General features: G+C 42.4%; 2 protein-coding genes across 3 annotated transcripts in view; both read left to right on the forward strand.

Moving 5' to 3' along the window:
• The window catches only part of LOC129827645 (uncharacterized), a 42,521-nt gene extending 28,797 nt beyond the window's left edge, over positions 1 to 13,724 (forward strand). The window contains exon 6 of one of the 2 annotated variants that reach the window (XM_055888672.1): positions 13,584 to 13,724. In XM_055888672.1, coding sequence (XP_055744647.1) covers positions 13,584 to 13,724 — 141 coding nt within the window. Of the gene's footprint in view, positions 1 to 1,161; positions 8,592 to 13,583 lie in introns of those variants that run through there. The other variant, XM_055888671.1, reaches the window with a different exon arrangement.
• A 3,945-nt stretch (positions 13,725 to 17,669) lies between these two features.
• LOC129827667 (mid1-interacting protein 1-like) lies at positions 17,670 to 20,199 on the forward strand. The gene is made up of 2 exons (XM_055888713.1): positions 17,670 to 17,848; positions 18,827 to 20,199. The coding sequence occupies exon 2, from the start codon at positions 18,920 to 18,922 to the stop codon at positions 19,412 to 19,414; it is 495 nt and encodes a 164-aa protein (XP_055744688.1). The 5' UTR covers positions 17,670 to 17,848; positions 18,827 to 18,919; the 3' UTR covers positions 19,415 to 20,199.
• Positions 20,200 to 25,093: the final 4,894 nt, after the last annotated feature.

Here is a 25,093-nt window from a genome sequence, read left to right on the forward strand (position 1 = left end):
AATACGATGACGTCGCTAAAGTAATCTAATATTTAGTAAGAAACAACTTTGCCAGCATTATCATGTCATCAAATGTACTTGGAAAATATGTCATTAGTTAGCAAAATTTGTCAAAAATAGCTAGTAAATGTGATGCATTAATGCCATTGTAATTTTGAATGTCCATTCAATGAGCATTATGGGTAATGTTGTCATTCTACAGATTAAAAATTGGCCTAGAAATACTTACATCAAATGCATTATGACAGTACTATTTCCCCCTGGCAACAATGCCATTCCCAAAAATAGGTTTTGACAATAACATGAAAGAGGTACTAAGAAAATCGGTGCCAAATTGTAGGAGGAGATCCTCCCACATCTGAGAGGCTTACGGTATTATAATATAGATAACATCGATTGATTATTGAAGAATATAACTTATAAATCATGAATTTAGTTCAATTGTCGTACCCCATCAGAAACCAAAATATAATCATGCTCAGCCTGGCTGTACTCCATTGTTTGTAAACAATGCAATTGTAAACCATAGGGTCCAAAATTATTGACAACCTTGATAAAGATGAGCAAAAACTGATAATCCTGATTGAATCGTGAACAATGATGAATGAGAAAGTTATAGAGAGTCAAAGATCATACCCCCATGACATGCCCCCATGACATGCTAACCTCTCACCATTAGCATGTCATGATTCATTCAGGATGATCTGTAATCATGGTAGCATCCACATTACTACATTAATGTAGAAGTGTTTAGAAATAATATTCAATTCTTATTTACAATAAAAGTGTCTCCAAAATGACACAATACAGTATTTACATTAATTTCTATTGGGCACAAAATAATCTGAAACTTTAGCAGACACTCTTATCCAGAGCAACTTACAGGAGTAATTAGGGTTAAGTGCCTTGCTCAAGGCACAGATTTTTCACCTAGTCGGCTCAGGGATTCAAACCAACGACCTTTCGGTTACTGGCCCAACGCTCTTAATCGCTAGGCTACCTATCAAGGGTGTCAATCATTTTGGACCCCAATGTAAATTCAAAACATGTTTAAAACACACATTTTTATCAGTCCTCGCATCCATGGATGGTCAATCTATGCATTTTAGAGTGGTAAAATTCCATTCAAACTTGATCTGTTTTTTTATGTTTTTCTTTCAGGATTTTGAAAGGTTTCTGGAAGAAATTGATGGACAAAAGATCCAAGATTTGCTGCTGTCTGCTTCTGAATTGTCTTACACCTACAGCAACAAACTTCTCCTTATAATGGACAAGGAAGAGTGGACTCGTCAGCGAGTAGAACAGGAGTACAGCGTAGATCCTCATTATTCAGTAATGGTCAGTGATGCTTGTATATACAATGATTCATGTCTCCCAACCGTTAACAGTGGCACAGTTGTGAAGATATTTGGTACTGCCTCAGAGGATGGACATACTCTGTCCGGTTACTCTGGTTCCTCACTAGCAAATCTAATGTTGACACCATCATTGAGAGCAGCATCCGTTTTCTCCCTTGACATCAATACCACTTCATCATTTCATAATGACTTCATGAGGGTTTTTAAGTATCATGACAATAATGCTGTCTTGGAAACTACCAGCCCGGCAGATCTTCTCACCTACCAAATCATGGATCACACCGACACTGCAGCTGAGTACCATGCTCCAAAGAGACCCATTGATCACACCACACAGTATGATAAACAGCACATCCTAATACTAGAAGATAACCCCATTGTTCGGGAAGCTGCCAAATTTCTATATGAGAAACATCCCACTGTGACCTCTGTGTACATCCTGGAAAACCAACAGCCTAAACTGATCAAAGGTGACCCGGTGCCACTGTCAGAAGAGAGCAGACTGGTCCTTGTAGGCCATGGGAGCAGAGACAGTGAAGGAGAGATGAGGGTTGGAGGGTACAAAGCCGAAGACGTGGCTGACATCATTGGACGTACTGCCAGGACTAGTGACCATATTAAAACCACAAGTGTGGTGGCCTGTGAAGTTGGGTCCGATGAAGCCTTCAAGAACACCCTGTTGAAGGAGCTCCACACCAGGTCTATTGAGACAGAACTACACCTGAGGAGTTCTTTGCTTCAAGTCAGCCACTCTGGGGAGAAGATAACTGTAGAAATAACCCCCACTGGATTGGAAACAAGACATAAGGATGACAGCAAGAAAGTGGTGGCAATGTTAGACAGAGATGGAAATGTTGTCACTAGAGAACAGTTCAGCAACAGGGGGGATGGGATTTTTTCAAATGAGAGAAACTTTCTATGGGAAACTTCTGTTCAAGAACGTTTACAAAAATACAGAGGCACATGGCCAGACAATCCAAAGAGATTTGTTGAATCCTATGCACGTAGAAAATATACTGATGAACTTGAAGCCTTAACCTGGGCAATTTTTCAACCAATGAAAAGTGATAAGAATTCCAAAAAGTTACAGACAAATTTGGACAATGAAGAGTTTCTGATATGCAATATTGAGAGGCAAATGATAAATGGAAAAATTACAATAAAGGAGAAAAAATGGATTGAAGATAAGAATGTCATTAAAGGTATTCTTGATAACTGCTATGAAATGAAGTCAGGTGAGGATATCCTAAGTGTGATCCATCACAATGCAAAGCTTGGAGAAGATAAGACCACCTACCTGATGTTACATGACTGGATTTATGAGATAAACCACCAATCTTTATATGTGTATCCAGTTGGGAAAAAGCTTGGCAACAATGAAAAGGGAAATCAAAACAGAATAGATGAGATAAAAAGTTGTGTTGAGGCACAGATTGGCAAAGAACATTATCCAGCCATCCATGAAAATATAGGAGATGGCAAAGGAAGTTATCCTAATTTTGTGAAAGAAACTCTTCAAGGGGAATACATTAATAAAGGCTCACAAGGTATGATGAAGGAGGCATGGTACAGAACATATTTCTTGGCATCAATAATATCAGAGTCCTCCAGAAATTTCCGTACATTTCCTCTTGTCCTGATGGCCTTAGATATGGCCCACAGCACAGACAATAATGTCAAAGAGAAAGGTTTGAGTTTTCTCATGGAGAATCATCCAATGGCAACAGGTGGCTCTTGGGTGGATCCAAGTAGGCGAGGATTTTGCGGTTCGTCCTCAGACATAGATTCCAGCAAATTAAAAAACAAATTCAAAAATAAACGTAAGACCCCAGAGGAATTAAAAAAGCATCTTATGGACCTTACAGAAAAAGAGAATAATGTGTTTGAAGAATGGTGGAAATGGAAAAAAATGGATAACAACAAGGTAGCAGATGAGATCTTCAATCTTGCAAATGAGTATGCACTAGTGAATGAGATTTCAAAAAGTTCATTCATAAAGGATTATAATCATTTCTTAAATGAAATTGTCAACCAACCAACCCTAAATGAGGTCACTGGACTTTTGGGTGGGTCCCATGATGGCTCTGTGACGTTGAAAGATCTACATTCCGCTTCAGAAGTAGAGCATTCACTCAAGCTCTCTTCATATTACGTCAGGTCCTCTGCTATGTTTGCTGAACAGATTCACAATCAGTTGAGGAGAGAATTTGGTGACAGGCTGGACTCGGAGGGACTACATGTCAAAGAAGGCAGTATTAGGCTGGAGGATGGACAATTTCAATGCCAGCTTACATCGAAGAAGAATCTCCTGGAAACAATTGAATTTAAGGTGGAGTTGCATCCAGAGGGACAACTATACACAGAGAAAATGTGGAAAAACATGGAGGTAGTTCATGGCCTGGAGATTCCAGAGGGCACCCATTCTCACCAGGTCTCAAAGCACCTAGAGAACACAGGGAAGGCAATTGGAGCAGTGGGACTCATGTTGGGGATGCAAGGAGCTGTCCGTGCTTTTGAAGAGGGAGACATTGAACATGGTACAATAGCCACGTTACAGACTGTACATGGAGTCACAGGAATGACCTTGGCTGCAGTTGGAAAACAAGTTCCCCAGCTTTTAGAGCGCAAGGCAATGAGAGCCATGGTAACATTAATCAAAAGCCCTGTGGTGAAACGTGCCCTGGTAGTTATGCCAGTCATAGGGATTGGTTTTGGAATTTATAATATTGTGGAAGACTTTAAGAGAAAAGATGCATTGGGGTATGTTGATGCCACCTTCGATACTGCAATAGTTGCCTTGGATGTTTTTGAAATCGTTCAACCAGAACTGGCGCCATTTATTGTGCCAATCAACCTGGCACTAAATACCATACGAATGATCTTTGATGATGTATATCTTGATATTCAGACTGAACTCATTCATTTACCACCAAATGCTGGAGTTTTGGCAAAAATAAGAGCATTCTTTGTTGGCTTTGGGAAAGGACTTTTACACTTTATCCTTGATGTGGCAAGCTTTTTTTATACCATTCCTTATCGTGAGATTGAGGAGGGACGAAGGCTTGTTCAACAAATTTCAGACCACCAAAAGTACTATACTTTTACAGAGGTACAGGATGGGAGAAAGGCCATTGATTTCACAGCTGGTGAGGATTCTTGGAATGGAGGGAATATCACTTTTTGTCTCTCAGACCAGGGACCATCTGACTTCTGCATGGATTATTTTGTATCCAGTGACGAAAACTTGGGGAAAAGGTGTTGGACTATTGACACACATGGAACTAAAGACATTGTTCTAGGCATTGGAGAATCACATAGATTAACTTACAAAAACATAGATATAAAAATACTATTCATAAAAGTTGGCTCTAGGTCTGTCGTTTCTGGTTATGAGGCTTTGTCAGACACAAGATTTGGAACATATTGGGGAAACAATGAAGCAAATAATTTTTTTGCCGTTCAGAAGGCAGATGACGACCATGGCATTGAAGTCATGTTGAGCTATTACTATAAGCTTTATGGAAAAAATGGTGATGACGTGTTCTATTTGGGACCTCAAAAAAGCTATGTGGAGGGGTGTGGTGGCAAAGACACTTTCATCATTCCTGTCTATGGAGGAAACACGATTATTAATAACTATGATCCTTTCAAATCAACAGATGTCCTACTCCTCGGCGTTAACTACTGTCAGATTTCTGTCAGTAAGTCAGGAAATGATATTGTTTTAAGATATCTTGGTAACCATAACATTAGGATTATGAACTGGTTTTTGGGGGACGAATATCGCCACATGAACATGATGTCAGAGGACGGAGTCCTGTTCGACATCTCCACCACAGTGATTTCCTCTGTCCAACTGATTGCCAGAGGTATCAATAGAATGTCTAAAACTCACGGCCAGACAGCGAACGCTTCCGAACCACTTCTCCTTAGCGTTACTAATATCATGGGGTCTCCTTACAATGACATACTAATAGGAAATAGACAGAAGAATCTGATTGATGGTGGAGGGGGTCAGGACCACCTGAGTGGAGGAGAAGGAGAGGACATATATATGGTTTATGAGAAAAAACTGTCTAAGATTTTCATCGAAAATCACTCCAGTGACAATGAAACAGACCTACTGGTGATAGAGGCAAACCTTCATGAATTCAAAGCTAAAGTGGATGGAAACCATCTCAAACTGATGCCTTTTGCTGATCAAAGCTCTGATGTGACCTTAATGAACTGGTTCCGTTCAGAAGCGGACAGGCATTTGCTTGTTATCACAAAGGATCTGGTCACCTTCAGCATCTCTGAGAACAAGGCTGCCTGTGAGCAGATTGACTCATTTAAGAGCAAATGCCTCATAAGTCAGAATCTAGATTACAGAAAGTCCACAGCTGCTCTACATGTGGATCTGCAGGAGGATGAGGCTTTCCAAAGTGTAACAGAGGTGCGAGGCTCAGCCTTCAATGACATCATCAAAGGGAACGTACAACGCAACACAATTGTACCAGGGCGAGGAACAGACTTTCTTCAGGGGCGAGGAGGGGAGGACTGGTATGTTGTAACTCCAGGTCAAGGCTTGAAAACCATTGAGAACCACTCACCCGATCTGGCTACTGATGTACTTTTCCTGAGAGAAAAATATGATTTAATCAATTGTAAATGTAATGGACCAGACATTTATCTCTCCATAAATGGCTCACAGGAAGTCCTATTGAAGGGCTGGTTTCACTCAAGGAACTCTCAACACCTCCACATCCAATCAGCTGATGGAATAACATTTAAACTGGAGTCCAATGCCAGCAGTTGTGATGGCTCCTTAAAGCTGCCTCAGTCTGTGGATTTCCGAAATAGGGTGATTGGAGAAATCATGAAGATGAATAACACCGACTTTGCCTCAGTGGTGGAAATGTATGGCTCATCTGGTTTCGACAGCATGGAAGGAAATGACAAAAATAACATGCTGGATCCTTTTACTGGAGGTGGTAGCATGGTGGGAGGAGATGGGGAGGATACCTACGTAGTGAACACTGGATATGGAACCAACATCATGATTGAAAACTTTGCAGAGGATGAAAGAATGGATACGGTGTTGTTTGAGATGGATTTCCTTGGTGGTGGTCAACTCACAGTTCAGTCTGACAAGCATGATGTACTTGTGAGCACAGGTACACAGGGGCATAAAATTCAGGTCAGAGTGCTCAACTATAATTCAGGGCAACAACACCAACACCTTAGCTTCCAGAGCTCTGATGGAGTGCATTTTTGGGTGAGATCTCCATTTGTAAACAAAACACGTAGCTTTCAAAAGCCTTGGATTGAAGCTTACAAAGTGACAATGAAAGGAAAACTGGGAGACTGCCAAATAGATCTGAGTTCTCAATCAAATTTATCATTGGTTCACACTGTGCAGGGCTGTCCCCATGACTCCAATTACATTACAGGTAATGAGCAGGAGAACGTACTCTTCGGTGGCATCAAGGATGATGCACTGGATGGAGGGGCTGGCCATGACACCTTGCTGGGGGGTCAGGGCAATGACATCCTGATTGGGAACATAGGAGATGACACTCTTTATGGAGAGGAAGGGAGTGACACCATGATGGGTGGCTCAGGCTCTGACACCTTCGTTCCCGGACCAGGGGCTGATCTAGTGGACGGGGGCCCAGGGAGAGACACTGTGCTGTACCAGGGGGATCATGAGAGGGGTGAGGGCGTTTACGTCAACCTGCTGAGCGGAGAATGTCGTCAGGCAGATGCTGAGGGAGATGTGTTGAAGGATGTTGAGAATGTGATTGGCACTATCTACTCAGATATCTTGGTGTCTGGCTACGAACCTGCCCTACTCAAAGGCTCTGACGGCAACGACATTCTAGTGTCCCTTGTGGGAGGAGATTACTTGATTGGAGGAGAAGGAAGTGACATTTACATGATGGTTTCCCATCATGGCTCAGTGATCATAGACAACTGTGCCACAGATAATGCCACGGACATTGTGTACCTGCACTCTCTGTCTAAGAAGTCTGTTGACTGTTCATATCTACTTGACGGAGTGTTTCTGACATTTTATGGACTAGGCGACACTACTGTTGACATAGAGCTGCGAAACTGGGTCAACTTCAGTCATGAGTGTGGCCATCTTATGCTGGTCCTCAATGAGGGTGAAATATCTGTAGATAAACTCATGCAGGAGTGTGAGTTGAGATATAACATGCAAACAGTCGTGGCAACTGTTACATTAATCCTTCTACTTGCCATTTTACATGGCATTATTTTGGTAATACCTGTAATCCATAGAAAGAGGAAGAGGGGACAAAGAGGGAAAGACAGCAGTGATAGAGCTACTGAAATGGGTAAAGACACAATAGAAGTGCGAGAAGAGGACGCACCTCTCCAGGGCTTAACTTCTCAACCTAAAGTAGAGGAAGAAGAGGAAGAGAAGGAAACTGAATGAGAACGATAGACATTCAGTAACTCAGGACAGGACCTCAGAGGATGTAGAGGAGACAAGTGAGTGAACAACGCCCTCATAATAAGTTTGGAGAACAAAAACAGGGGGAGCAAAAGATATAACCACATGGCATAAAGTACTAACCAACCCCCTCCACGTAATATCAAGCAAATGTAACCTGACCACTGGTTTTCATGTTAATCTCTTACTAAATACAGATATGAATACCTAACTACAGTATCAGAACTAATCACTGTTCATAAATAATCACTTCTTGTTATTATATCCTTATATTATACAAAAATAGCTACTCTGTCTGGAAATATAAAAATTTACGAATATCATGTTTAAATCAATTAAATGTTAATAAAATGCAAAGCTCAATCGTTTTTAGGACTTATTTCTACCTTATTATACATCTATGCTTGAACTTACCAGTTTCCTTTCAGCATGGATGTGGCATGTGTTGAACTGAACATGTCACGCCCTGACCTTAGAGAGCCTTTTTATGTCTCTATTTGGTCTGGTCAGGGTGTGATTTGGGGTGGGCATTCTATGTTTTTGTTTTCTATGATTTTGTGTTTCTATGTTTTGGCCGGGTATGGTTCTCAATCAGGGACAGCTGTCTATCGTTGTCTCTGATTGGGAACCATACTTAGGTAGCCCTTTTCCCTCCTTTCGTTGTTGGTAGTTTGTCTTTGTTTGTGGCACTATAGCCCTTAAGCTTCACGGTCGTTTTGTATGGTTTATTGTTTTGTTGGCGTCATTTTAAATAAAGGGAAAATGTACACTCACCACACTGCGCTTTGGTCCACTTCCTTTGACGGCCGTGACAGAACAGCAGATGACAGTATTGGAAAGCCTAGCACTAGTGGTTTGTAAAAAGATGTGACTCACACAGAGCCTTTAGAAAATAGAACCTAATCATCTTAGGCATCCAGTTGTCGCCAAGGTAACTTTTCAAGTCAGTCCACCATACTACAGCATGTCATTTGTTTGCCAGTGCTGTATTAAGCTTGTGTAAAATAATGAATTTGAATAATTTATCTGCACAGTGTGTTTGTTCGATAGCCAGCGAGTTTAAGAGGAATGACTCCATACATTGTTTTCAAATTAACTGCCAAAATGCCAACATTCCATTCAAACAATGCAGTCAAATCACAGCCTTAACTGGCTGAAATCAATTGATGTTAGGACTTAGACAAGTTGTAAATGCAACAAGTACTGATGTTGTATCATATAACTTTTCAAGAAGACAAAAATGTTGGCATTTATGGTCTGTTTACATGTATTTTAAAAGCTATATATACAGAAAATGTATATAAAACCTGTATAAACTGCATTTATAATTATATGACAATATTTTAGGTTGACAATTATTCTATTACAACAGTGGTCACCAAACGGTCGATCACAAACCGGTCGATCTCCAAGGAATTCCTAGTCGATCACCAAACATTTCTGTAAAAAACCCAACGATAAAGCCTTGCGTTCCTATTTTTTAAATTAATTTTGCGCTGTTGGTGGTAGGTGCAGCCCTAGTGTCGGAAAGACAAAGTGTTCCCATTTTTAACCATTTCATGTGTCTGAAGGAAGAACTCCACCTACCCAGCAGGCCCAGAGAACAAATCAATTGCACCTATAGGCCTACCTTGAACACACAGCAAAGTTGATACTGTGAGATTTCAAAACTTTTAAAACCATGACGAGGAAGACTCAACGGATACAGCAAAGAGCTGCTGTTTTTATGTGTAGGTTCATGTTTAAGTTGTTATTCAGCACTGTCAACACTTTGTTCAACACCTTTATAAGCCATAAAATGTGAGTTCTCCCTACTTCCACACGCTACAACCAGCACTGTCTCTGTATATCAATGATGTCGCTCTTGCTGCTGGTGATTCTCTGATCCACCTCTACGCAGACAACACCATTCTGTATACATCTGGCCCTTCTTTGGACAATGTGCTAAGAAACCTCCAAAACGAGCGTCAATGCCATACAACACTCCTTCCGTGGCCTACAACTGCTTTTAATTAAATGCAAGTAAAACTAAGTGCATGCTCTTCAACCGATTGCTGCCCGCACCTGCCCGCCCGACTAGCATCACTACTCTGGACGGTTCTGACCTAGAATATGTGGACAACTACAAATACCTAGGTGTCTGGTTAGACTGTAAACTCTCCTTCCAGACTCACATTAAGCATCTCCAATCCAAAATTAAATCTAGAATCGGCTTCCTATTTTGCAACAAAGCCTCCTTCACTCATGCCGCCAAACATACCCTCGTAAAACTGACTATCCTACCGATCCTCGACTTCGGCGATGTCATTTACAAAATAGCCCCCAACACTCTACTCAGCAAACTGGATGTAGTCTATCACAGTGCCATCCGTTTTGTCACCAAAGCCCCATATACTACCCACCAATGTGACCTGTATGCTCTCGTTGGCGGGCCCTCACTACATATCCGTCGCCAAACCCACTGGCTCCAGGTCATCTATAAGTCTTTGCTAGGTAAAGCCCCGCCTTATCTCAGCTCACTGGTCACCATAGCAACACCCACCCGTAGCACACGCTCCAGCAGGTATATTGCACTGGTCATCCCCAAAGCTAACACTTACTTGGGCCACCTTTCCTTCAAGTTCTCTGCTGCCAATGACTGGAACGAATTGCAAAAATCCCTGAAGCTGGAGTCTTATATCTCCCTCTCTAACTTTCAGCATTAGCTGTCAGAGCAGCTTACTGAACAATGTACGTATACACAGCCAATCTGTAAATAGCACACCCAATTACCTCATCCCCATATTATTACTTACCCTCTCGGTCTTTTGCACCCCAGTATCTCTAATTGCACATCATCATCTGCACATATCTATCACTCCAGTATTAATGTTAAATTGTAATTATTTCGCCTCTATGGCCTAGTTATTGCCTATGTTGTTGTTTTTGTCGCACTATTTTGCTTTATCTTGGCCAGGTCGCAGTTGTAAATGAGAACTTGTTCTCAACTGGCCTACCTGGTTAAAACTTCTTGTCAATAGGGGGGCGCTGTTTTCACTTTGGAAAAAATCGTGCCCAAATTAAACAGCCTCGTACTCTTTTCTAGATCATACAATATGCATATTATTATTACTATTGGATAGAAAACACTCAGAAGTTTCTAAAACTGTTTGAATTATGTCTGTGAGTAAAACAGAACTCATTTTGCAGCAAACTTCCATGCAGGAAGTGAAAAATCTGAAAACGAGGCTCTGTTTCAGGGCCTGCCTATTCAATTGCCTTATATTTATCGATATGCATGCACTTCATACGCCTTCCACTAGATGTCAACAGGCAGTGGAAGGTGGAATGGGGTGTCTAGCTTGATCTGAGGCCGAACAAGAGCTTTTGGAGTGGCAGGTCAGGAATTTTCTTTGTCTACCAAGGCGCGCCGCGGAGCTCGACATTGGCTTCTGAAAAGCGTTACTTATACACGGCGAATATCTCCGGCTCTGATTTTATTTGATACATGTGATAATATCATCATAAAGTAGGTTTTTTCAACCGAGTTTTATCAGTTCATTCAACGTTTATTGGGACTTTTGGAATTTTCCGCGCCAAGAGTTGATGGGCATGTTCGCGCCACATGGCTAGCCAAGGTTGCTAATTCGACAGAAGAAATGGACATTCTAAAACCAAACAACGATTTATTCTGAACCAAGGACTCCTTGTACAACATTCTGATGGAAGCTCAACAAAAGTAAGAAAACATTTATGATGTTATTTCGTATTTCTGTGTAAAATGTTGAGACCTATTCGCCGCCGTTTTGGTGAGCGCTGTCTCGCAATAACGCAAGCTGTATGTTATGGTAAAGTTATTTTTAAAAATCTAACACAGCGGTTGCATTAAGAACCAGTGTATCTTTCATTTGCCATACAACAAGTATTTTTATGTAAAGTTTATGATGAGTTCTTTGGTCCGATTAGGTGAGTGTCCAAAATATCTCTGGAGATTCTGGTGAATCGATGCTACGTATTCACAATGTATAATCAGGATTTGTAGCTCTAAATATGCACATTTTCAAACAAAACATAATTGTATTGTATAACATGATGTTATAAGACTGTCATCTGATGAATTTGTTCAAGGTTAGTGATTAATTTTATATCTTTTGCTGGTTTTTGCGAAAGCTACCTTTTGCGGTGAATAAATGCGTTTGTGTGTTTGGCTATTGTGGTAAGCTAATATAATTCTATATTGTGTTTTCGCTGTAAACCACTTAAAAAATCAGAAATATTGGCTGGATTCACAAGATGTTTATCTTTCATTTGCTGTACACCATGTATTTTTCATAAATGTTTTATGATGAGTATTTAGGTATTTCACGTTGCTCTCTGTAATTATTCTGGCTGCTTTGGTGATATTTTTGATGGTAGCTGCAATGTAAAACTATGATTTATACCTTAAATATGCACATTTTCGAACAAAACATAAATGTATTGTATAACATGTTATAAGACTGTCATCTGATGAAGTTGTTTCTTGGTTAGTGACTAATTTTATCTCTATTTTGTCGGTTTTGTGAAAGCTACCTATGCGGTAAAAACATGGTGAAAATATGCAGTTGTGTGTTTGGCTATTGTGGTTAGCTAATAGAAATACATATTGTTTTTCGCTGTAAAACATTTTAAAAATCGGAAATGATGGCTGGATTCACAAGCTGTTTATCTTTCATTTGCTGTATTGGACTTGTGATTTCATGAAAATTATATTATATGATATCCCTGTCCTGTTAGGCTAGGCTATGCTAGTCAGCTTTTTTGATGAGGAGGATCCCGGATCCGGGAGAGAGAAGTGGTAGAGTTAAATAAAGGTGAAACAAAAATAAATAAAAATAAACTTCAGCTGCAGTAGCAAAGTATTAGTGACTTGTCTTTTTTAATTTCAAGGAATATTTCACTTTCTCTGGTCATAGGAGTAACATCATGAATTGGTGCATGAAACAGAAATAATGCAGTGCAATTTGAGTTTCGCCATCAATTGGAGGACTGTGTCACTTTTTTTAGGGCAGGGAAGGAGGGTGGAGGGACACTGAGGCGGGTGATAGGCAGCCTCACCGCTGCTCCCTCCCTCCCCTCAGACTGTCCATCAGATGCAGGCCATCAGTCCTGTAAAAAGAAAAGATGCAAATTATTATGCTCACTTAGCTGTGCATCACAAGTAATACAACAAATTATATATTACAGTGTGATCATATAACTACTAAATATAATTTCAAAATGTTCTGAGTCATTTAAAAAAAAATCTGAGCGGTAGATCTAGTCTTGCATTTTGACTCAGAATGTGATCTTGACTCAAAAGGTTGGTGACCACTGCATTAAACTATTTCTGATATACATGCCTTCTATTTTCTTGCATAAGTAAAATCAGGATTATGCCTCTACTTGTCACGTTCTGACCATAGTTCTTTTGTGTTTTCTTTGTTTTAGTGTTGGTCAGGATGTGAGCTGAGGGGGCATTCTATGTTTTGTGTTTCTATGTTGGGTTTGTTGTTTGGCCTGATATGGTTCTCAATCAGAGGCAGGTGTTTGTCATTGTCTCTGATTGGGAACCATATTTAGGTAGCCTGTTTTGTGTTGGGGTTTGTGGGTGGTTGTCTTCTGTCTTTGTGTCTATGCACCAGATAGGACTGTTTCGGTTTTTCACATTTGTTGTTTTTGTAATTTGTAGTGTTCACGTTTATTGTCGTCATTAAACATGATGAACACTAACCGTGCTGCGCTTTGATCCTCTCCTTCGTCCACAGAAGAAAGCCGTTACAGAACCACCCACCATAAAAGGACCAAGCAGCGGGGTAACGGGCAGCAGCGGCAGCAGCAGCAGCAGCGAAGTCAGGATTTATGGACATGGGAGCAGAATCTGGACTACACTACTTGGGAGGAGATAGACAGGTGGGCGGTCGACGCAGGGAGAGTGCCGGAGCCCGCCTGGGATTCTCTGGAGCAGTGTGAGGAGGGATACCGGCGTATGGAGGTAGCACGGCGGCACGGTAGGAAGCCCGAGAGGCAGCCCCAAAAATTTATTGGAGGGCACACGGGGAATGTGGCGAAGTCAGGTAGGAGACCTGCGGCAACTTCCCGTGCCTACCGTGGAGAGCGAGAGTACGGGCAGACACCGTGTTATGCGGAAGAGCGCACGGTGTCTCCTGTACGTGTGCATAGCCCGGTGCGGTACATCCCAGCTCCTCGTATCGGCCGGGCTAGAGTGGGCATCGAGCCAGGTGCCATGAAGCCGGCTCAACGCATCTGGTCTCCAATGCGTCTCCTCGGGCCGGTGTACATGGCACCAGCCTTACGCATGGTGTCCCCGGTTCGCCAGCACAGCCCAGTGCGGGCTATTCCACCTCGCCGCACTGGCCTGGCTACGGGGAGCATTCAACCAGGTAAGGTTGGGCAGGCTCGGTGCTCAAGAGCTCCAGTGCGCCTTCACGGTCCGGTCTATCCGGTGCCACCTCCTCGCACCAGCCCAGTACCACCAGTGCCAACACCACGCACCAGGCTTCCTGTGTGTCTCCAGAGTCCAGTACGCCCTGTTCCTCCTCTCCGCACTCGCCCAGTGGTGTGTGTTCCCAGCCCGGTACCACCAGTTCCGGCACCACGCACCAGGCCTACTGTGCGTCTCCAGAGCCCTGTACGCACTGTTCCTTCTCCCCGCACTCGCCCTGAGGTGCGTGCCCTCAGCCCGGTACCACCAGTGCCGGTACCATGCACCATGCTTATAGTGCGCCTCGAGAGTCCAGTGTGCCCTGTACCTGCTCCCCGCACTCGCCTAGTGGTGCGTGTCTCCAGTCCGGTACCACCAGTTCCAGCACCAAGCACCAGGCCTACTGTGCGCCTCAGCAGGCCAGAGTCTGCCGTCTGCCCAGCGCCACCTGCGCTGCCCATCTGCCCAGCGCCGCCTGCGCTGCCCATCTGCTCAGCGCCACCTGAGCTGCCCGTCTGCTCAGCGCCATCTGAGCTGCCCGTCTGCTCAGCGCCATCTGAGCTGCCCGTCTGCCCAGCGCCACCTGAGCTGCCCGTCTGCCCAGCGCCACCTGAGCCGCCCGTCTGCCCAGCGCCATCTGAGCCGCCCGTCTGCCCAGCGCCATCTGAGCCGCCCGTCTGCCCAGCGCCATCTGAGCCGCCCGTCTGCCCAGCGCCATCTGAGCCGCCCGTCTGCCCAGCGCCATCTGAGCCGCCCGTCTGCCCAGCGCCATCTGAGCCGCCCGTCTGCCCAGCGCCATCTGAGCCGCCCGTCTGTCCAGCGCCATCCGTCAGTCAGGAGCCGCTAGAGCCGTCCGTCAGTCAGGAGCCGCCAGAGCCGTCCGCCAGTCAGGAGCCGCCAGAGCCGCCCGCCAGTCAGGAGCCGCCAGAGCCGCCCGCCAGTCAGGAGCCGCCAGAGCCGCCCGCCAGTCAGGAGCCGCCAGAGCCGCCCGCCAGTCAGGAGCCGCCAGAGCCGCCCGCCAGTCAGGAGCCGCCAGAGCCGCGCCGCCAGTCAGGAGCCGCCAGAGCCGCCCGCCAGTCAGGAGCCGCCAGAGTACTGTCACGTTCTGACCATAGTTCTTTTGTGTTTTCTTTGTTTTAGTGTTGGTCAGGACGTGAGCTGAGTGGGCATTCTATGTTTTGTGTTTCTATGTTAGGTTTGTTGTTTGGCCTGATATGGTTCTCAATCAGAGGCAGGTGTTTGTCATTGTCTCTGATTGGGAACCATATTTAGGTAGCCTGTTTTGTGTTGGGGTTTGTGGGTGGTTGTCTTCTGTCTTTGTGTCTATGCACCAGATAGGACTGTTTCGGTGTTTCACATTTGTTGTTTTTGTAATTTGTAGTGTTCACGTTTATTGTCGTTATTAAACATGATGAACAATAACCGCGCTGCGCTTTGGTCCTCTCCTTCGTCCACACAAGAAAGCCGTTACACTACTGCCTTTCATTCCAATTAGACTGGTTTGGATTTCTCCCTGACCAATATGGCTGCCATTTTGACCCCATTTCAAAACGTTAAGGTTTCATGCCATAACCCCTCTAATAATTTTATTAAAAAAAATATATATATATATGATATAACATATTTGTATAGGATGTCTATGGTATTTTAATTTAATTTTCATTTTATATATAGTTTTTATTATTGGAGAAAAATCAGTATACATAAGAAGTATACAAACAGACAATGATAACATATGCTAGGGGGTACAACAAATGACAGATTATACAAAGACCTTAAAAGAAACACATATTGATTGTTTTAACAGCTTTCTTATTAGAAGAATGTATAATGGTCTTAATGTACTGCTCGAATTCCTCATAGAAAACACAGAAGCGTGGTTTTTTATTAGGGAATTTACATTTATGAAAATTTAATTTTGCCATAAGCACAATTAGATAAGGAAAAATTGTTTTTCTTTATCATTATTATGGTTAAGGAAACCGAGCAGCACATTCTCCCATAAAAAACAAAAGTCATCAAGAATATTAACAATTATAAAACTGTGAATATCTCTCCATAATTGTTTTACATGTAGACAATGCAAAAATAAATGTGAAACTGTTTCTGAATGCTCAACACAAAAAGTACAATAAATGTTAATGTCTTTTTTAAGTTTCTTCAGGTAATAATTCGCAGGGTAATACGTATTGATCATTTTGAAAGAGACCTCTTTGACCTTGTAAATAAGCAAGTATTTGTGTGGTAATAACCAGACTTTTTTCCAACAGATATTAGTGACCAATGTATTCCAGTAATTTGTGACATAAGGAATGGATACAATATCCCTTTGAAATAAAGCACATATAGACCTATTGTTCTGAGGGAGCAAGGAGAAACATATTTTCCCTATTGGAGAGTCAACTGGATTAAGCGAGGGTAAGCCAAGAAGGTGAGGTCTGGCTACACCTCTAAATAACATGAGAGTTCCAGATGGAATAGCATCAAAGACTATGGCGAACTCTCTAGGTGTTACAGGGATATTGTAATGAAATAAAAATTCCTCATAATTGAGTAACAATCCTTCTGCATTAAAAAGTTGACTCACCAGTAGGATATGATTATTGAACCAGTTCTTAAAAAAGAAAGACTTGTTTCTATATAAAATGTCCTTATTGTTCCAAATGAAATACCTATGCGGGGAAAAATTATGTTTATATATTAACGACCAGGCTAAGAATACTTGTCTGTGAAAAGCAGATAATTTTGCAGGAATCTTATCAATGTTATAGTTGCAAAGTAACATAAAATTGAGGCCACCAAAACGGGAAAAGATATGAGGGATGAAATTCCAAATTGAAGTAGGATTCTTTAAAAAAAATGTGGCCCAATTTATCTTAAAAGTATTAATCAAAGTAGGAAAATCAAAAAAATGGAGTCCACCATATTCATATGAGTTCATAACGACAGATTTCCTAATATAATGTGTACGATTTTTCCAGATGAAGTTGAAAAGCACCTGGTCAACCGCTTTACCTATTTTGTTGTCAAGATATAGGGACTGGGCTGCATAAGTAAGTCTGGAGATACCTTCAGCTTTAGAAAGCAATACTCGACCTTTCAAGGATAAATCCCTCAGCAACCAATGGTTCAACTTCTTTTTGTTTTTTTCAATAATAGGTATAAAATTTAAAGAGCATCTTTCCTGTTGATCCATCCCAAGGTAGGATGTCTATGGTAACAACATTACTGGGCGTCTGTTGCTGACGACAGTTGCAGTTTACTTTACGCCTGCTACGTTAGGTTAGTTGCAAACATGCTCACGAAATAATATGTGGTCTCTGATTGGTTTTTGTCACAGCCAATCATCTTAAAGTTAACGCCCCATTTCCTCAATACTATCCTATTGCACCATTGATAACGTGAAGGGGAAAATATCGTTTTTTTTCTAGCCGGCGCCCCACACTATAAAGGCTCTAGTCTGTCAGCACTACAACCGAGGAAGTTTATACCTTTCTTCCAGGCTGGTGGAGCCTGAGCAAGTACTGGATTTGTCATTTTCCAACGCACCATCAAGAAAACATTTGCTCAGGTCACCGTTTGATTCAGGTCCGTATTTTGGTTTTAGACAGACTGTTTGTTTCAGATTTTTGCAAAATGGATGCTAGACAAGCGTTTACAGGAAGTGCTATATGATGCTTTGCTGGTTAGTTACATTGTTCCTGCAAAGTGCTTTCGATAGCGTAGGCCACCTTGCTTCGTTTTAGTGCTGACCAGAGCCATATCTAAATATGTCTCTAGTGCAGACGTTATATTCTGTATCTTTAGCAGCCTACGCCATAGCCTACTCTGGGATGCGGTAGTCAGGTTAAAGCTATTTATGAAGTGTCTCTTCATTCTGTTCATTCCGCCGTTAGCCCATGTCGTCTAGTTATCTCCTGTTTGACCAGCTGAAATTATCCTGCGCGGTGCACTAACTGCGTTCTCGGTAGGCGAATGCCTGCCTGTTATTTTTATCGTCTGTATTCTGACCAAAAGCCTTTTGTTTTAGTTCTAGGACGCAATTTGCCAAGACACTGATACATCTGGATTAATGGCATACATTTGTTTGGAAAATCCTCTCAAAATCTACGAGCCAGAATGTCGAATAAAATGTAATTGAACTCTTTACCGGTTGGTCCTTTTGCATGGAGTAATGTGAGACTATGTATCCACAGGAATGTAAAATTGGGCTACATCAACTTTACAAGACGCTGGTAGTGCGTTCAGACTTATCACCTAAAGCTTGTGCAGTACTGAAGCAAGTATGCAGTCTTCTCGTGCATATATTCCACCTTGTGCGCATTCTTCGGGTGACAAATCTGTACGCACTACTGTTAACAGTGCTTTGAGAAGTCGTCGTAATTCTACTTTCCTGTGGCCATAGTCACATTCCTACCCATCAAAAGGACCGGTAAAGTAAAAATATTTATATTTGGCGTTCGTGAGTAAAATTTACTGATCAAAAACGCTAATTTCTGCAATTTAACGTCGGGTTTTCATGCTAGGATGCAATGTTCTTTGTTCTCATGGTTTCTATTCCCATAGTGACATTTGGCTCCTCAGTCGGCCATAACATCAAGAAACACTGCCTTACTCCACCTGTTAACTGCAAACCCAAGTCTACCCTAAACCTCTGCAATGATGCAAATTAGCAGTGACCCAGCCAGCAACAAGAACTCCCTCATCAATGTGATGCACCGCTTCATTGCTGCAACCAACAACATGGATGAAACTATCATGGTGCCCAGCCTGTTGAGGGATGTGCCCCTGGAGGAACAAGAGAGCCAGCAGGTTGAGGTGGTGGAGAACAACAATGAGCCTTCCTACCCTAACAAGCAGAGGGACATGTATGAGCACTACCTCCTCCTCAAGTCCATAAAGAACGACATGGAGTGGGGCCTGCTGAAGAGGGAGATGAGCGGCGGGGCCAGCTTCCTGGAAATGGCAGTCAAGCAAGAGGAGCAGCAGTCAATAACCAGGGGGCTCCCTGTCGACGAGAGCTCAGATCTGGAGGGTCAGTTCCACTACCACCTCAGGGGACTGTTTGGCGTCCTGTCAAAACTCACAGTGCAAGCAGACCACCTCACTAACCGCTACAAGAGGGAAATCGGAGGTGCTAACTTCATGAGATAGGGTCACGTCTGCCTGAATCTGGTCTGCTTGACTCAAACAGTGGTGTCATGGAAGACCTCTTGCTCCTAGAGCAACAGGGTGGTGGACTGACCAGAGCAACTACCTTGATTTCTTTGAATCCTGTCTTGAGTAGTAACACCCCCCCCCCCCCCCCCCCTGTCACTTGCTTCCCAAACCTCCACTAATCATAAATGTATACCAATCTGACACTTGCATATGTTCCTGACTGTAAGGTCATATTTGATTCTGTAAACAGTGGATTGTAAGTTCATCAGGTTGACATTTTATGATTATTGGCTGTTAAGAGTTTTCTGATATTGTATTTGGAGTCTAGTTGATGCATGGCTCTGGTAGATGTACAAACTTCCCATAGTCTTCATTTCAAATCCAAACATTTGTGGATTCACATGTATGTCAGTGGAACTGGATGTCTTTAACTGTCTTGAAGGTTTGACTAGGAGTATTTGGAATGCTGGTTGTTCTGTCCCTCAAAATTTAAAGGACACTTTAATGTCTGTGCTTGTTTTAAGCGCCTTTATATTTCAGAAAATAGTTCATCGTATTGCTCATGATGAAACATGGCGTGCCTTGAAATTTTTATAATTTAAAGTCCTGCTCAGATGCCCCCTACGGTTTGGTCCACATTGTTTGAATGGCAACCTACTATTTTATTTGTGAAACTTTTGTAACACCACTTAATTTCTATGTATTGTCCTTGGATATTTCAATTTTTATATTGGGCAGAAATGCAGTACAACTAAACAAATAAACTTCACTTGTTCAAATTTGTGTTGCAGTGTCTTAACCTCGGTGTATTGCTTGAGTAATTGCCAAGGGTCTGTGTATACCTTTTTCATATCAGCCCTGGTTTATACAATTGTCCTTATGTTTTAATGCATGATCTCACTTGTACTTTCTGTTGCATGTTCCTGGTAGGAATGTGAGGGTGATGTGCCCCAACATGAGCACTGATTTGTCAGCGCAGTACAATTGCATGATGCACTTTAAATCCACTACAGGCTCCTTGTGGGTGGAAGATTGGGCAAGCCTTGGCATTGACTTACCATTATGAAAGTGGTAAGAGCCCTGGCACTTGCCCTAGAAAATACCTTGGGTAAAAAAATAAAACCACTTGACACAGTCAACAAAGATTGTCAATCTTTTGGTAATATTTAGATGGGGAAAATATGACTTTCTTGCTTTGAGTTGGTAGTTTAATCCGTTAGTGATTTCTCATGCAAATGATGGCAACATTTCTGCTGAAGTGGACCAGGTTAAGGAAATTGAGCTTTATAATGGATTTAGTGCCAATATGACCGCTTTAATGAGTCAAATATGACCGCTTTAATGAGTTCATGAACTTTGGTATACGCTACAAGACCAACAGTATGTGGACACCTGCTTGTTGCACATCATTCCAAAGTCCTGGGTATTAATATGGAGTTTTGCTATAACAGCTGCCACTCTTCTGGGAAGGCTTTTCACTAGATGTAGGAACATTTCTGCAGGGAGTTGCTGATGTTGGGCGACTAGACCTGGCTTGAAATCGGCGTTCCAATTCATCCCAAAGGTGTTCGTTGAGGTCAGGGCTCTACATGCCAGTCAAGTTCTTCCACACCGATCTCGATAAACCTTTTCTGTATGGCCCTCGCTTTGTGCACGGGGCTGTGTCATGCTGAAATGGAAGGACCTTCCCCAAACTGTTGCCGCAAAGTTGGAAGCACATAATTGTCTAGAATGTGATTGTATGCTGTGGTGTTAAGATTTCCCTTCACTGGAACTAAAGGGCCTAGCCCGAACCATTATTCCTCCACCAAACCGTTGTTGCTCCTAGATGTTTCCACTTCATAATAACAGCACTTATAGTTGACTAGGTAAGAAATTGGATTGTTGGGATCCTATGACGGTGCCACGTTGAAGATAACTGAGCTCTTCAGTAAGGCCAGTCTACTGCCAATGTTTGTCTATGGAGATTGGATGGCTGTGTGCTCAATTTTATACACCTATCAGCAACGGGTGTGGCTGAATAAGCAGAATCCACTAATTTGATGGGGTGTTTTACACTTTTTTATATATATATTGTGTGTTTTTCTTAATCCACAGTTAATAGCTGAATGTTTAACAAGTAGGCTACCTCATAAGCCACTATTCAGCTAGCAATTGTTCAACCTGCTCATCACATTGTGGGCATCTAGGTTGATTGAGCAGAGATCTGAATAATAGGTAGCTTGCAGCTATAAAGAAATAAATTAACATGGAATTTACCATAAATCCACGATAATGTTTTTGACTTATCATTCAGGACACCATTCTCAAAGCTCTAAATCCATAGCATTTACTTTCAGAATTTTCTTCAGAAAATATGGGTCAGTAAAGTAATTAACACTAAGCCATTAATTGCAATTATTTATAAAATCAACAGATAAGATCTGAATCTATGCATGACATGCATATCAAACACAAATTATAGCGTCCTCAAATGGCCATCTCCCATTCCCACCAGTCATCACTCTCTCAACCCCTCCCCTTAGCAACAGCTCCAACAACAGCAGCCAATAGGCTAACAAAGCTTTTTTTCTCTTTCAAAGGCACAGCAGTGATTAAAACATGGCAGAGTGGAGGACGGAGAGGGACAGGAGGGGTGAAAGAGCACTGCTCCAAGGGCAGCTCTGACCCAACACCAAGCACTTGGGGATGAATACGAGAGCACAGTTGTGTAAGGCTGGGTCCCTGAGTCGTCTTTGTAGATGCTCTCAATGTAAGCCGGGAAATATCCAATCAACAAAATCGCTGTAGCAAAGTTGGTCAATCTTTCAGCCCACTCAAGTGAACTGGGTTAACCACCAATTGTGGGACAGCTGGTCAGGCTCTTGATATGAATGGAAATTGGATTTCTACACATTACACCCCACAAATGTTGGCTATCAGAGAGGATAAGTTGTCTGTGAGCGGGAGACACAGTTTAGCACCATTTATTTATATAATCAATGGACTGATCACTCATGTAGAGATTCTTTTTGACCTTTATCTGTGGAGCGTGACTGGATTAATCCATTGACCTTTATCTGTGGAGCGTGACTGGATTAATCCATTGACCTTTATCTGTGGAGCGTGACTGGATTAATCCATTAACCTTTATCTGTGGAGCGTGACTGGATTGATCAAAACAAAATGGGGTTAATTTCTTATTCAGTCAATTCAGGAAGAGAATCGAAATTCAATGAATGAATTGAAAAGGATTTTTAATAGCATAAATATGTGAATACCTTTTCCTAAATGGAATGAGGCCCATATAGTCACATTGTTACGCACTGATCGTTGGGACCACCTACAGTGGCTTGCGAAAGTATTCACCCCCTTGGCATTTTTCCTATTTTGTTGCCTTAAAACCTGGAATTAAATTTGATTTTTGGGGGGTTTGTATCATTTGATTTACACAACATCCTTAGCACTTTGAAGATGCAAAATATTCTTCATTGTGAAACAGACAAGAAAAAGAAAAAAAATAACTGAACTTGAGCGTGCAGAACAATTCACCCCCCCAAAGTCAATACTTTGTAGAGGCACCGTTTAGTATCTTGGGGTATGTCTCTATAAGCTTGGCACATCTAGCCACTGGGATTTTTGCCCATTCTTCAAGGCAAAACTACTCCAGCTCCTTCAAGTTGGATGGGATCCGCTGGTGTACAGCAATCTTTAAGTCATACCACAGATTCTCAATTGGATTGAGGTCTGGGCTTTGACTAGGCCATTCCAAGACATTTAAATGTTTCCCCTTAAACCACTCAAGTGTTGCTTTTGCAGTATGCTTAGGGTCATTGTCCTGCTGGAAGGTGAACCTCCATCCCAGTCTCAAATCTCTGGAAGACTAGAAGAGGTTTCCCTCAAGAATTTCCCTGTATTTAGCACCATCCATTATTCCTTCAATTATGACCAGTTTCCCAGTCCCTGCTGATGAAAAACACCCCCACAGCAGGATGCTGCCACTACCATGCTTCACTGTTGGGATGGTGTTTACATTTACATTTAAGTCATTTAGCAGACGCTCTTATCCAGAGCGACTTACAAATTGGTGCATTCACCTTAAGTGTTCTCGCGGTGATGAGTTTGCCCAGACATAGCGTTTTCCTTGATGGACAAAAAGCTAAATTTTAGTCTCATCTGACCAGAGTACCTTCATCCATATGTTTGGGGATTTTCCCACATGCCTTTTGGTGAACACCAAAACTTATTTTGTTCTTAAAGCAGTGGCTTTTTTCTGGTCACTCTTCCGTAAAGCCCAGCTCTGTGGAGTGTACGGCTTAAAGTGGTCCTATGGACAGATACTCCAATCTCCGCTGTGGAGCTACGCAGCTCCTTCAGGGTTATCTTTGGTCTCTTGTTGCCTATCTGATTAATGCCCACCTTGCCTGTCTGTGAGTTTTGGTGGGAGGCCCTCTCTTGGCAGGTTTGTTGTGGTGCCATATTCTTTCCATTCTTTAATAAGGGATTTAATGGCGCTCCGTGGCATGTTCAAAGTTTCAGATATTTTTTTATAACCCAACCCTGATCTGTACTTCTCCACAACTTTGTGCCTGACCTGTTTGGAGAGCTCCTTGGTCTTCATGGTGCCGCTTGCTTGGTGGTGCCACTTGCTTAGTGGTATTGCAGACGCTGGGGCCTTTCAGAACAGGTGTAAATATACTGAGATCATGTGACACTTAGATTACACACAGGTGGACTTTATTTAACTAATTTTGTGACTTCTGAATGTAATTGGTTGCACCAGATCTTATTTCGGGGCTTCATAGCAAAGGGGGTGAATACATATGCACGCACCACTTTTTTTTCTTTTTCACTTCACCAATTTGAACTCTTTTGTGTATGACCATTACATGAAATCCAAATAAAAATCTATTTAAATTACAGGTTGTAATGCAACAAAATAGGAAAAATGCCAAGGGGGGTGAATTCTTTTGCAAGACACTGTAAATGTCTTCAGAAACTATACAGTGAAGGGGTGCAATCACACTCATTACCTCTGAGATTTGTGTAGGCTTCCCATGGTCTGGTTATGATACATTTCACCATGGTCTGCCAGCAATTTGCGGTAAACGATTATGAACCGAGAGTCGAGTTTAAAAATATCTGCAATATTTCTACATTTGACCAGTGAGTGTCCAACAAATGCAGCGACTGTTGAATCCAGTGACTGTCCAAATCCAAACAGGAGATTCATCATGATAGTGTCAGCTAAGAGTTAGGTATTTTTAGCCTTTTACCCTTGATACTGGTGTTGAGGTTATGGAGATGAGTGATTCTCAAACTCTCTCTCTCTCTGTAAAGGGGAATGGACACAGTGCAACGTGACCAAGGGGGAATTGGATGGGGGTGCGACTTCGGCGGACACGTGATAGTGTCAGAGTGTCTGTGTTGCAAGACCACCCTGAATATCTATGACTGGTGAATCTGCTGCCCATGCCGTGGGCCAGCGTGCGACGACGTGATCACTGAGACGAGACTTGGCAGGGAGCGGTTCAGTTGACTGGCTCATCTCAGCCAGCTGCCCCGGCCGTGCCTCCTTTGCCCTTCTGGCAGTCGCTGACAACGGTTGTTCAACTGTTTCAGCTGGCACGGGCTAGACATTTAAAAGCAAGGTAGCACTTATTTCTTAATGCCAGAAATGCATATACAGTGCCT

This window comes from Salvelinus fontinalis, chromosome 29 (genome assembly GCF_029448725.1).
Source record: "Salvelinus fontinalis isolate EN_2023a chromosome 29, ASM2944872v1, whole genome shotgun sequence".
In the NCBI taxonomy this organism is placed as follows: Eukaryota; Metazoa; Chordata; class Actinopteri; order Salmoniformes; family Salmonidae; genus Salvelinus; species Salvelinus fontinalis.